Source organism: Saccostrea cucullata, unplaced genomic scaffold (genome assembly GCF_032062105.1).
Source record: "Saccostrea cucullata isolate Sc308-1 unplaced genomic scaffold, CSIRO_AGI_Scuc_v1 ctg10364, whole genome shotgun sequence".
NCBI classification, from domain to species: domain Eukaryota; kingdom Metazoa; phylum Mollusca; class Bivalvia; order Ostreida; family Ostreidae; genus Saccostrea; species Saccostrea cuccullata.
This window is the reverse complement of record NW_026924346.1, coordinates 202-13,228: the sequence shown is the minus strand read 5'-3', so window position 1 is coordinate 13,228 and position 13,027 is coordinate 202. Positions and strand designations below refer to the sequence as shown.

Sequence of the window (13,027 nt, the reverse complement as noted above, 5' to 3'; positions counted from 1 at the left end):
CCAGATATATATGTGGCGGCCGCCAAATAATAAGTAAGGGCCGCCAGATATATATGTGGCGGCCGCCAATTAATAAATGGCGGCCGCCAGATAAAATATTTTTCATACATGGCACCAACGGGGTTCCGTATCTAATTCATCATGTATATTAGGATAAAATATTAATGATAAAAATAACGATAAATAACCCATGTGGCGAACTGGTTACAGGGTCGGCTGTATATTTGATCCTTACATCTCGATTTCGTTTCACACTGAGGATGTGGAAACCGGTATATCCCTTTGAGGGAAAAATTCGCGAGAGGGAAGTTAAGCAATAAAAAATAAAAAAAAAAACACAATATAGTGAGATCAACATATCGTATTTATGCAGTGAATATAATTTTTACGCATTTAATGACAGAGCTAGTTTCTCTTTATTTTTCAACAAAACGAATGAAGTTACTTAGTTCTTTTTCGATGAAATATTTTTTAATGACAAATGGGTTTAATAAAGATGAATGACCATTATACGGTGTATATACATTGATAATACAATGTACCGTGAAAGTCAAATAAATCCTACACTTTTTAATTTTGTGAATGAATCAGATCAAAAATCTAATTTTGTAATAAATTATCTTGTAATAAATAAAAAGGCCATATTTCTGAACTCATTTTCAAAGGGATTCGATTCATTTGAAGATTAATTTGCTGCAACATCAAATTAAGATTTACCGGTCATAGATTTAACTTCAAGATGCAGAACTTCCATTGGAGATTCCGATCAGATATGTGACACGTCATTACATGTACTTTATTTTAGTTTCATAAAATGCTGGTCTAACCATTCTACGGCGGAAATTGATTTTCCATAAAATATTTAGCAAGTATATAAGAAAAACAATTGATGTATCGGTTAAATGTTTTGTATTTTCAATTCTCCAGCTTCATTATAAAGATCAGATTTTGTAAATAACATAGGAAAAAGTTGTTCATTATTTACGGCGTGGAATGTGAACAAGAGATTGGCAATTTCGAAGTACTTTTTAATTACTTTCCTCTTATTTCTTTTTAAATGGAATGATAATTTTATAACGTTTGTTTTTTTTTTTCAATCCAAGGTCCCGGTCATCCAATCCTTCTAACTGAGGTTATCTTTTGAAGAAACAAAATGAGTAGCAGTAGTACAAGTACATTTACAGGTACGAAGTTTTATAACTGCCTTGAATCAAGGAATATTTCAACATTATTAAGTAACCTCTACATAAGTCTTACATGTAACCTATGTAAAACGTTGCTTTATTCGACAATCTTGTGATGTATACTCAAAACTTGTGATGTATATTCAAAACTTGTGATGTATATTCAAAACCTTGTGATGTATATTCAAAATCTTGTTAAGTACGTTCAAGATCTTGTAATAAATGTTCTAAAAAATTGTGGTGTATATTCAAAATCTTGTGATGTATATTCAAAATCTTGTGATGTATATGCAAAATCTTGTGATGTATAATTTATGCAAAATCTAATGATGTACAAAAATCTTGTTATACATATTCGAAATCTTGTGTTGTATGTTCTATAATCTTGTGATGTGTATTCTATTAACTTGTGATGTATATTCTATTAACTTGTGATGTATGTGCAATATCGTGTGATGCATATTCAAAATCTTGTAATGAATATTCGATAATCTTGTTATGTATGTTCTATTAACTTGTGATGTACATATATGTGCAATATCTTTAGATGTATATTCAAAATCTTGTGATGTATATTCGATAATCTTGTGATGTATGTTCTATTAATTTGTGATGTATGTGCAATATCTTGTTATGTATATTCAAAACCTTGTGATGTATATGCAAAATCTTGTGGGGTATGTTATATAATATTGTGATGTATATTCGTTAATCTTGTTATGTATGTTTTATAATCTTGTAATGTATGCTCTATAAATCCAGTAATTAATATGCAATCTTTGCATTGTGGGTAATATTTAATTTATTTCGATAACCTTAGTAAGGGCTTTTTTCAAGGGTTTAAAAAGTGAAAGTAGACTAGACCAGAACGCTGTGAAAGAATAGCCGGTGCTTTGAGGACTTCACTCGATATATTAATTTACATCTTCCTTAATATATCTGCATACATAATCCATATCTAATGTCTCTTTTCTTTGTATCAAATTCCAATTGATCTACATATGCATCACCATTATTTCCAACCAATGAAAATTGTCCTTAGTCTACTAGAACATTATTGCGTCATATTAACCACAATGCCATTTTTGCACATACATCACAAGTTTATTGAATATACATCACACAATTATCGAATATACATCACAAGATTAGAGAACATACATAACAAGATTTTGCATGTACATAACAAGATTTTGCATATACATCACAAAATATTGCACACACATCACAAAATTATAAAACATACAGTACCAACCAGACTCAACCTGACACCAATGCAGTCCCAACGACTGCTTTGGGACCGCTGTGTGACTGCTCTGGAACTGCTGTGGGATTGCTCTGTGATTGCTCTAGAAAGTAGACCCAGCAGCCCCAGCTGTCCCTGGGACTGTTTTCTGGGACTGCTTTGTTCACTCATGTTTGAAAAAGATTTTGAATAAAATGTAGCAGGTCTGGTGTTCATATAGCCTGTACTTCGCGTTGTGTTTATTTTTTGTTTTGAGACGACTTTCTGAATATAAGACCTCTACATTAGATTATACCTTGGAAATATTTGTAAATTGTAATGAACTATAAAAGAAAATAAGATTAACAAGACTTTACAATTTATTACCAATCTTACAGTACGTTATAATAGTACACAATATGAAGACCTTAATTCCCAAACCCAAATATGGCCTAACTTAACCCAAATATAGTCTAACCTAAGTAGTAATATAATTTAATTAAGACAGACGAACAAGGGACGATTCCAGTATATGAAGAGTTTAGCTAGCGAAACCAGCTGTCTCCCTCCCCGATCTAATAGTTGCATAGCTTTATATATGAAAAAGGAACAAAAGAAACTGTCAAAAACCTTATTGGTCGAAAGATAAAAGTGGGCGTTTCCAAATAAAACGTGGACAATTTACATCGGGATCGAAATGTAATAATTATGAAAACGTAAATAAACCTAATCTGTCACAAATATGATAGTTCTGCCTTCTTGTGTATTTTGAATTTGCAGGCTCCCTGTTGTTTTGTTTACTTGCAGCAGAGAGTAGTTTAAACTATTATAAAAATGCAAGGATTTCATACAATCTTATAATAAGTGAAGATTATTATAGTTAATTAATATTTTCAGGAACTGTATATTTACACAAACGTAGTTTAAAATAAATTGTTAGATAAGGATGTTAGGAGTAGGTTTTTTTCCCGAAAAATAAACTACAGCTTGATGAGAAAAAATATCTACATGTAGGCCTAATTTATTTTTTAATGTAAAATTATTTACTCAAAATTTGCATTGGCACTATTTAAAAAAATCATTACATTTAAGTTAGATATGAGTTTTTAATTGAAAAGCTACATGTTTTACAAGTACCACGCTAAAAAAGGAGTATTCCATGCAACCCGCAAATAAAACCTAACAATTAATAAAATGACCTTGAAATGAAATGCTCCCATTCTTCCGTAACATGAATAATGTAAACAATTATTTGGGAATGTAGTAATGAATTAGTTTTTAATTTATAAACAAGTTATTTAAAGAGTATATTTATTATACAAATAAACAGTTGAAAATACCGGAAATTGTGATTTATATATTTATTTATTTTTTGCTTGTGTTTACCTGGCCGATTAATGTGTATAAAATGGTATCAACACCCGGGGTTCCAGTCGCCTTTGGGCAGAAAATCAATACATGTTATTTTGGTATACCTTTCAATGTCATACATCATTGAACACGTTGGTCACATAGTATCAACAATGACCCTAAATTCAATCTATGTAATGCCAAAAAAAAAAAAAAAAAAATTGAAATGTGTATGAATTTCTTTCAGGATTAATCTTGAAGATAATATGAGTGTTCCTTTCTGGTGATTTACAGATGTACACTCGAACATTTACAAATAAAACACTTAAAACTGAAAATCAAACAGCTAGGGAAACTAAAGATAATCATCTTGACATGTCAGTAAAATTAATCATGACTGAAATATAATACTAGGCAAAATTAACAAAGAATTTTTCAAAAGCCCAAATACTTAAGAAAATGCCTTTAGAGTATCCAGATAATATGGATATTGGCCATGCTCTATAATAATAATAAGACCTATTAGATATTTAACATACATCACAAGATATTAAACATACATCACAGGATTATAGAATATGCATCACAAGATTTTGAATATACATCACAAGATATTGCACATACATTACAAGATTATAGAAGATACATCACACGATTGTGAACATGCATCACAAGATATTGCACATACATCACAAGATTTTAGAAGATACATCACAAGATTTTGAGTACACATCAAAAGATATTACATATACATCAGAAGTTTATAGAACATACATCACAAGAGTATAAAACATACAGCACAAGATTTTGAACAGACATTACAAGATATTGCATTTACATCAAGATTTTGAATATACATCGCATGATTTTGAATATACATCACAAGATTTTGAATATACATCACGAGATTTTGCATAATATATTACTAGATGCTGTCATGAGACAGTAATACCCGCACTAAGGTGTTTGCCTTTAAATACATGTACACAATCCTACTGGCGGCTTACCAAGGAAAAAGTCAAAATAATTCTATATAATTCAGGCACGTAGCATCGTTTTTGAAAGTGGGGGGGGGGGGGGCAACCTGAGAGAATTTTTTTTTACTTACCTAAAAAAATTAACAAGGAAAAAAAATGAAATGGGGGGGGGGGGGGGGGGGGCCCCCTTTTTTTCAAGGCAAAATTACTTTCACTTCCAATTTGTTTCCCATATTTCCTTGCTATGTATATACTGTGGTAAAAAGTGGGGGGGGGGACCATCCTTTCAATGAACATTTTCTGTAGTAAAGGTAATATTGGGGAAAAAAGGGGGAGGCAGCCCCCCCTCCCCCCCCCCCCCCGGTTGCTACATGCCTGTAATTTACATGTATTCATCAAATTGAGTATGAATTTATCCCTGTGACCTATAACTCAGAACCTCTTATATTCATTTTACATGCTTAATTCATTATATACCAGTTTGAATTCTATTAATGATGTAAATTAGATTTTTATAAATGTTTTGCTCATAATAGGACCTTTTTAAATTTACTAATCCCCCCCCCCCCCCTCGACACCACAATCACACAGTACATACTTTTTGGAATAGGCTAGATGGAACAGTTTTGTTAAAACATTGTTTGTTATGAATTAATTTAAAATTTGTTCTTGACATGTAAATTCTACATCACATCACGTTGCGTCACCCATTATCATATTTTTAGATTAAACTCCATTCGGTACACCTCGGCCGATTCCCACTTCATCTGATAAGGTGACGGAATCGACGGCACGAAGGTTTTCCGAATGGAATAGCATTATAACATGCTGCAGAATGGTGTGCATTGGATTAATTCATTTTGTGTTATATAAATTGGATTTATATTTCATGAAGTTTACAAGACCTATGGAGGTCGGTAAGTACAAGTTTAAGTATAGTGGGGGGTAAAATAAACCCAAACGATTAGGTTAAAGTTCAAAAAGGGTCAAAGATCATCGCATGCCACACTAGACGAATTTCATATTGTGAAGTAATCTCCCCTTGTCGATGTGACATTCAGTTACTGCCAATGCTGGTGCGGATCCAGAATTTTTTTTCGGGAGTAGGGAGGGGGGTTCACATCTCAGTCAAAAAATTCATGCCTAGAATTTCCTGACAAGCAGGAGAAAAAAAACTCATAAACTGAAAACAAATAAACAAAATAAAAACAATGATAGTGGGGTCAATGTTTTCTAAGTTAGGGGGAGGATGTCCAAAGTCATTTTTTATTTGCTTCAGTATATAGTCTTGTTTAAATAACAAAGGAAATTCCAGGGGGGGGGGGGGTCCAATCTCCCTACCCACTCCCTATCCCTGAAATAACAATCTATTTTGTGATTCCAATTAAATAGTATATTTTTTTCCATTTGACTAATTATGTACATACTACATATTTTGTTTCTTGTGTTTATATTATGTCTGTCTATTTGTCTGCAGAAATTATAACCTTGCCCATAAGTTTTAAGTGGGATGGGCTATACAAATGGCTTCCACATTTTATAGGTTTATTTCTTGTGACAATTAAGACCTTTTATTTGGGTAACATTAATTTTTACCTCTGATCACTTGACCTAGAATACACATTTTTACAAGAAAAATACCCAACTTTAAACTTGGCCTAAATTTTGATCAGTAGGTGCTAGGGCTTTCATGCTTAACATGTGTATTCATTGTGAACTGTCAACAGGTATAAATATGTTTGACCTTGACCGTAGAGTTTGAACCACTTAAAAAATTATATAACCTTGGCAATTAACTTTTGAACAGGAAGTACTAGGGATTACTTATTTCACATGTGCATTCCTTGTGACAAGACTTTTTTCTGATACCAACAATTTGAACCCTTTGACCTTGACCTTTGAGTTTGACATATATTTGAGAAACTTCAACCTTCGCCATAGGCTTCCATACAGGGACATCAGTGTTTCACAAACACATCTTGTCTTCATTATTATTTGGTGGTGTCTCCATATGAGGGAAAAATTCCCGAGAGAGATGTATTCACAACAAACAAACAAATTACTAAAGAAAATATAAAACATGAATATGTTGGTCATGCATATCTCTGCATGAAAAAACAGCTTTTCAAATACTGCAACCATATTGTAATCCTTTCAAAACACTCATCTGAGCTTTTCTGGTTTCCTTATCATATAACGTCTGTCGTGACATGTCGTCCATCTGTTTGTCTGAAAACTTTTTACATTTTTAACTTCTCTAGAACCACTGGTCCAATTTTACCCATGCAATTCATATAGAAATATGTACATTTGTATGTCAGACTGTCCTTCTGTCTGAATAAAATTAACCTTGGTCATCACGGTCATATCTACTGAATGAGAAGAGACAAGGCATTCATATTAAACTTATGTACTAGTATTTACCTGTGAGAATGGCATGGTTTTTTTTTACATATGACCTAGAAGCTTGACCTACTTGCAAAAAAATTAAATTGTTATAAATTCATCATTTTGAAAGAGAAAAGTTAGGGCATTCATATTATAATGCATGTATATTATTACTTGTGATAAGATCTTTCCAAATGAATCATGACTTTTACTCTGTGACCTTGACCTTGAAGCCTAACCTACTTTTCAAAAATGTTGCATTTGCCTATAACTTTTGATTGAGATGAGATATGACTCTCACATTTGACATGTACATTAATTACTCTTAAAAATTCAAGGTGTTTCCCAGCATGCAATGTTTTTTTACTCTTTAACGTTGATGTTTTACATAATTTTCAAAATATTTAACTCTCCTAAAAGATGATTAGGCTTCTGAGTAACATTAAGGAGGACTTCAGGAAAGACAGGACTTTTTGCACAAAAAACGTCATTTTTCCACCCCCATTTGACCCCCGGGGAAAAAGTCAAAATTACGAAAACTTACTGCACATCTACATGACACCACCAACCATCTCCCAAAAGATGATTAGGCTACTGTATAAAATGTAGGAGAATTTCAGGGAAGACGGGGCTTTTTGCATAAAAACGTCATTTTTTGAACCCTATTTGACCCCCTGGGGCAAAATCAAAATTCCGAAACCTTACTGCACATCTACATGACACCACCAACCATCTTCCAAAAGGTGATTAGGCTGCTGAGTAAAATGTAAGAGGAGTTCAGAGAAAACGGGGCTTTTTGCATAAAAAAACATCATTTTTCGACCCCCATTTGACCCCCCGGGGCAAAATCAAAATATCAAAACCTTACTGCACATCTACATGACCCCACCAACCATCTCCCAAAAGATGATTAGGCTGTTGAGTAAAATGTAAGAGGAGTTCAGGGAAGACGGGGCTTTTTGCATAAAAAACGTCATTTTTCGACCCACATTTGACCCCCCGGGGCAAAATCAAAATTCCGAAACCTTACTGCACATCTACATGACCCGACTAACCATCTCCCAAAAGATGATTAGGCTGCTGAGTAAAATGTAAGAGGAGATCAGGGAAGACGGGGCTTTTTGCATAAAAAACATAATTTTTCACCCCCATTTGACCCCCAGGGGCAAAATCAGAATTCCAAAACCTAACTGCAAATCTACATGACACCACCAACCATCTCCCAAAAGGTGATTAGGCTGCTGAGTAAAATGTAAGAGGAGATCAGGGAAGACGGGGCTTTTTGCATAAAAAAACGTCATTTTTCGACCCCCATTTGACCCCCCGGGGCAAAATCAAAATTCCGAAACCTTACTGCACATCTACCTGACACCACCAAAGATCTCCCAAAAGATGATTAGGCTACTGTGTAAAATGTAGAAGGAGATCAGGGAAGACGGGGCTTTTTGCATAAAAAACATCATTTTTCGACCCCCATTTGACCCCCTTGGGCAAAATCAAAATTCCGAAACCTTACTGCACATCTACATGACACCACCAACCATCCCCCAAAAGGTGATTACGCTGCTGAGTAAAATGTAACAGGAGTTCAGGGAAGACGGGATTTTTTGCATAAAAAACGTCATTTTTCGACCCCCATTTGACCCCCCGGGGCAAAATCAAAATTCCGAAACCTTACTGCACATCTACATGACACCACCAATCATCCCCCAAAAGGTGATTAGGCTGCTGAGTAAAATGTAAAAGGAGTTCAGGGAAGACGGGGCTTTTTGCATAAAAAACGTCATTTTTCGACCCCCATTTGACCCCCTTGGGCAAAATCAAAATTCCGAAACCTTACTGCACATCTACATGACACCACCAACCATCTCCCAAAAGATGATTAAGCTACTGTGTAAAATGTAAGAGGAGTTCAGGGAAGAAAAGTGTGACAGACGGACGGACGGACATGAGTAACAACAATATACCCGAACTTTCTTTAGAAAGTGCGGGTATAACAAGATTTTGAACATAGATCACAAGATTTTGAATATACATCACAAGATTATCGAATAAAGCAACGTTTCCAACGAGCAACGAGACATATTAAGCGGTTTATTTTATTTTGCATTTTCAGAAAGTCCTCACAGAACTACAATGAAGGAAACTACAATACAATCAACACACGGTAAGGTTATCAGGTTTTGCGGAAAAAACATTATATCCATGCATTATGCAGATGGTATGTCACAAATTTATTATCGCGAGTTTATGAAAGTGAACTTGGATTTTTCATTAAATTTAAACGTCAAATTTCCACTTCTCTAATTAGGCCAGCCGAAATTAATTATGTATTTACGTCACCTATAAACCCCAAATCCTACGAGGGGGAGTAAAAAATAAAGCAAACAAAATCTTCAAACAATTGAATATTTAATCATCTACATGTATTATAATACTGTCAATATTTGTAATCATGTAGGCTTTTTTGTTTACTCACCATGTTCAGTAAACCTGTCACTGTAGATGATGGATTATACTCACAAAGGGTTTTAATATTTCTATTTCTATGGAATGTATAAGTTCTTTTGTGTGCTAGAAGTAAAAGCAAATCCTGACAATAACTTTAAAAATGTGGATTTGTTTATTTTTTTCTATTTGCCAATTTCTCCGAAACCTACGCACGCGGGTGACGTTAAACGTAGAATTAACTTTTTATTACCTTAACCTTCTTATCTCAGCTGCATGCCAATAGACGTTGATAATGGGTTCTAACGAGGTGTGACCTGACAAACTGTAATAGATCTAGAATCATCATATAAAAAAAGTTACACAAAGTTTAGAAAAGGATTCTTCACCTATAATTGTATTTAAAAATCAAATTTGTTAACTCTGCATGCATATTTCGATCTTCGTGTTTTGAGTGAAAAAACCTTCTATAGTGTCAAAAATCTATTTCATCCGATAGCTTATAGATTTTAAAAAGAATTATCTTAAAGAATTTAGCCCTTTTTCGAAGAGAACTAATTTTTTCTTGGATATACTTTTTTATGGACAGGAAGTACAACCGCTTCAAGTTTCTTGGACACATTTGAAATTTTTTTTGCAGGTATGAATGTAGTGCATGATTTATATTTGAAATCTTAAAGAGGAACACATGACAAAACATTTGAAATGCTTGTTAAAATTTAATAAAGCAAAAATATTTGATTTGTTTTAATAATACAAGATAATTTTTAATAGCTCCAGCTTTGGGTAATCAAATTTGATTTAAGAAAATAGATTTTTTTTATTTGGTTTTTAGAAAATCAAGAGCTTTTCATCAAGACTGGGATAGGAACAGGGGGCTTTCTTTTGGGGATAATCTTAATGTTGATCGTATCCAAGTGTAAAAGAAAAAAGGATACAGAGTAAGTTATTAGAAAAAGTCATATGATTTTTTAAGGTATGAGTTTAAAATGAAATAAGTATTTTTTCTAATGCATATGCGTTTCATTTATAATTTCTTAATGCGGAATTCGATATATGGAGATAAGGAATGATACAAAAGTATAATATATTATTTGTCAAAGATGGAGTATATTCTACTACAATAGAGCAGCTACAACATGAGAAATGGTTATGAAAAGTACAACAATTTGATAAATTCTACAGTCTCACATATTAGGTACAGTACAAGGAACCGTGAAAAGGCATCAAGAATAGAAGAAAAAAATAAATACAAGTTGGGCTTTAGGGTCATCGGAAAACTTTCCACCTAAAATTCATCGAATAAAGTATATTGCTAGTGAATCTATTAAGAAAAACAAGCGAAAGAACTAAAAATATAAGGTTGTAGACTTGTGTTGTAGATATGATATTGGTAAAAATAAATGTGCTTTCCTCATGAACCCATACTTTTGGATAACTAATAGAGTGGTGAAAATTCTATATTGTTAATTTTTGTTTATAGGAAAGAAATTTAAAATATGACATCAGTTTTTCAGGTTCTCTATTACTTTATTCAATGTATTTGATAATGTTTCCTTTCTTTTAGAATAAGCAGCACTTCAAATAATGGAGTGATTACTAATGGACGTACACAGGAAGAAATGGACAGTCTGCTGCAAAAGTATATTAATGACGCCGTGCGTAATTATTGACTTAATACTCAAAATATTAGGACATGGAATGATCGGTAGAAAATTGTCAATTCTTATTTTGAGAATAAATGAAACATATTGAGATAACGAACAGTATTCAAGATTAGAATTCAATAAAACAATACAAAACAGAAGCCGAGGAAACACGGATCTCCAAAACATCAGAGGTGGTGCCATGGAGGAGTGAGCATTCCCTGCCGACAGGTCACACCCGCCATGTGCTCCTTGTCATGATCGGGAAATAACGGGAAATCCGTCGTCAATTCAGTGTATAAATAATTAACTAACAATTAGTATGAAAAACGTCAGTCAGCATTTGACTCAATGATAAATTGTATATGCTGACAAGGTCATTCTATCGACCATATAACTTACCAGATGATGACTTTAACCGAGACTGCTGATTTTCTTATTTCATCAATTTGTCAATAATGGACCTCGTATTAGAGATTCTATATGCTCTATATCCTTGTGTATCAAAACTGGTAAAGCAAATTGATTTCGTAAAGAAATAGAAACTTATATGTATAACAGGAAATATCTCTAAAGAATCAACAATATAAACTTGCTTGTGTGCTTGGTATATGTACTTTATAATACGTGAGTAGTAGATCACAAAGAAAACACAAGATTCACAATACTTTTTTTCTGTCTACAGAACACTATGAAAAAACGATGGCAGAGCACGACCTCCGAAGTTTATACCCCTCAGCAGAATACACATTATGCTGAAAACGATATACCCATGGAATCCATGGGTTTTGTACAATTCAGTCATCAGGAATCTACAGCTTACTATCCCCCACCGACTGAAGAAGTACCGCCAAGGGAATACACCAACAGTGGTGTGGTTCAAAGTTACAGAGCTGAAGAAAACTTCGGAGTGCACGAGAGTACGGCGAGAGGTGAAAATTATTTTCTTCTACAGAAAGACTTTGTTGAAATCAATGGAATGCCGAATGAAAGTGTCCCACAAGGATATACCGCAGATAATTACTTCCTTTTGGAAAGAGATTTTGTTGAAGGTGATGACTTTCAGAATCAGGGCCAGATTACCGCTATTTAATTTTGACTAACGGCATCTTTGTGATGCATTGGGACAAGACATTTATTTTTTTTCATATTGAATAGAAAAAAAAAATCTTACTTTCGTGTGTTGAATACGTGAAACGAAGTGTTTTCACATTAAATTCACATTTGTGCATTTGCATCTTGTTATTTTAAACATATTATCATAAATATACATCAAAGTACTGAAAGTACTGAAAAGCGGTTAGCATGCTTTCATCTAATATGTACCGAAAAAAGTGCATGAAATGATATTTAAGTATACATATCTTTTTCCAATGCCATCAGAGAAAAAAACCCAGACATTCTGTTTTTGTAATACTTTACTTAATAGTAAAACCAATAACATTCCAAACTGATGTCACAGATGGATACAATCTAATTAAAATCAGATGTTCCGAATCCGCTTCTGCTTCTCAAACATCTAAAAACATCCTATTTGGGGTCATGTAAGAGTGAATCTTCGATTAGCCAAAGAAAATGGTTCCTCCGAAATCTTGGCTTATAGTTCAGATGGGTTTCTTGTTTTCACCACCGAACCAAAACACCCGAGGAGTTTTGTAGTAAACAAAATATGCATTGCAAAAGCTGTGTTATGTACATGTATGACGTGTGGGCTATCTTGTATAGTTTGCGCTCTTTCGTTTGCATTATTCACGTTCAGATGCCAGACTGCAGACTATGCATGAAATTTATTCCAAAATTACTTTAATT

At 33.5% G+C, this 13,027-nt stretch overlaps 1 protein-coding gene across 1 annotated transcript; it reads left to right on the top strand.

Moving 5' to 3' along the window:
* Positions 1-1,110: 1,110 nt before the first annotated feature.
* On the top strand, positions 1,111-12,384 carry LOC134266250 (uncharacterized). Its single transcript, XM_062748474.1, has 6 exons — positions 1,111-1,184; positions 9,241-9,291; positions 10,162-10,212; positions 10,408-10,513; positions 11,140-11,230; positions 11,904-12,384. Exons 1-6 carry the CDS (start codon positions 1,154-1,156, stop codon positions 12,309-12,311), a joined length of 738 nt encoding a protein of 245 aa, XP_062604458.1. The 5' UTR covers positions 1,111-1,153; the 3' UTR covers positions 12,312-12,384.
* Positions 12,385-13,027: the final 643 nt, after the last annotated feature.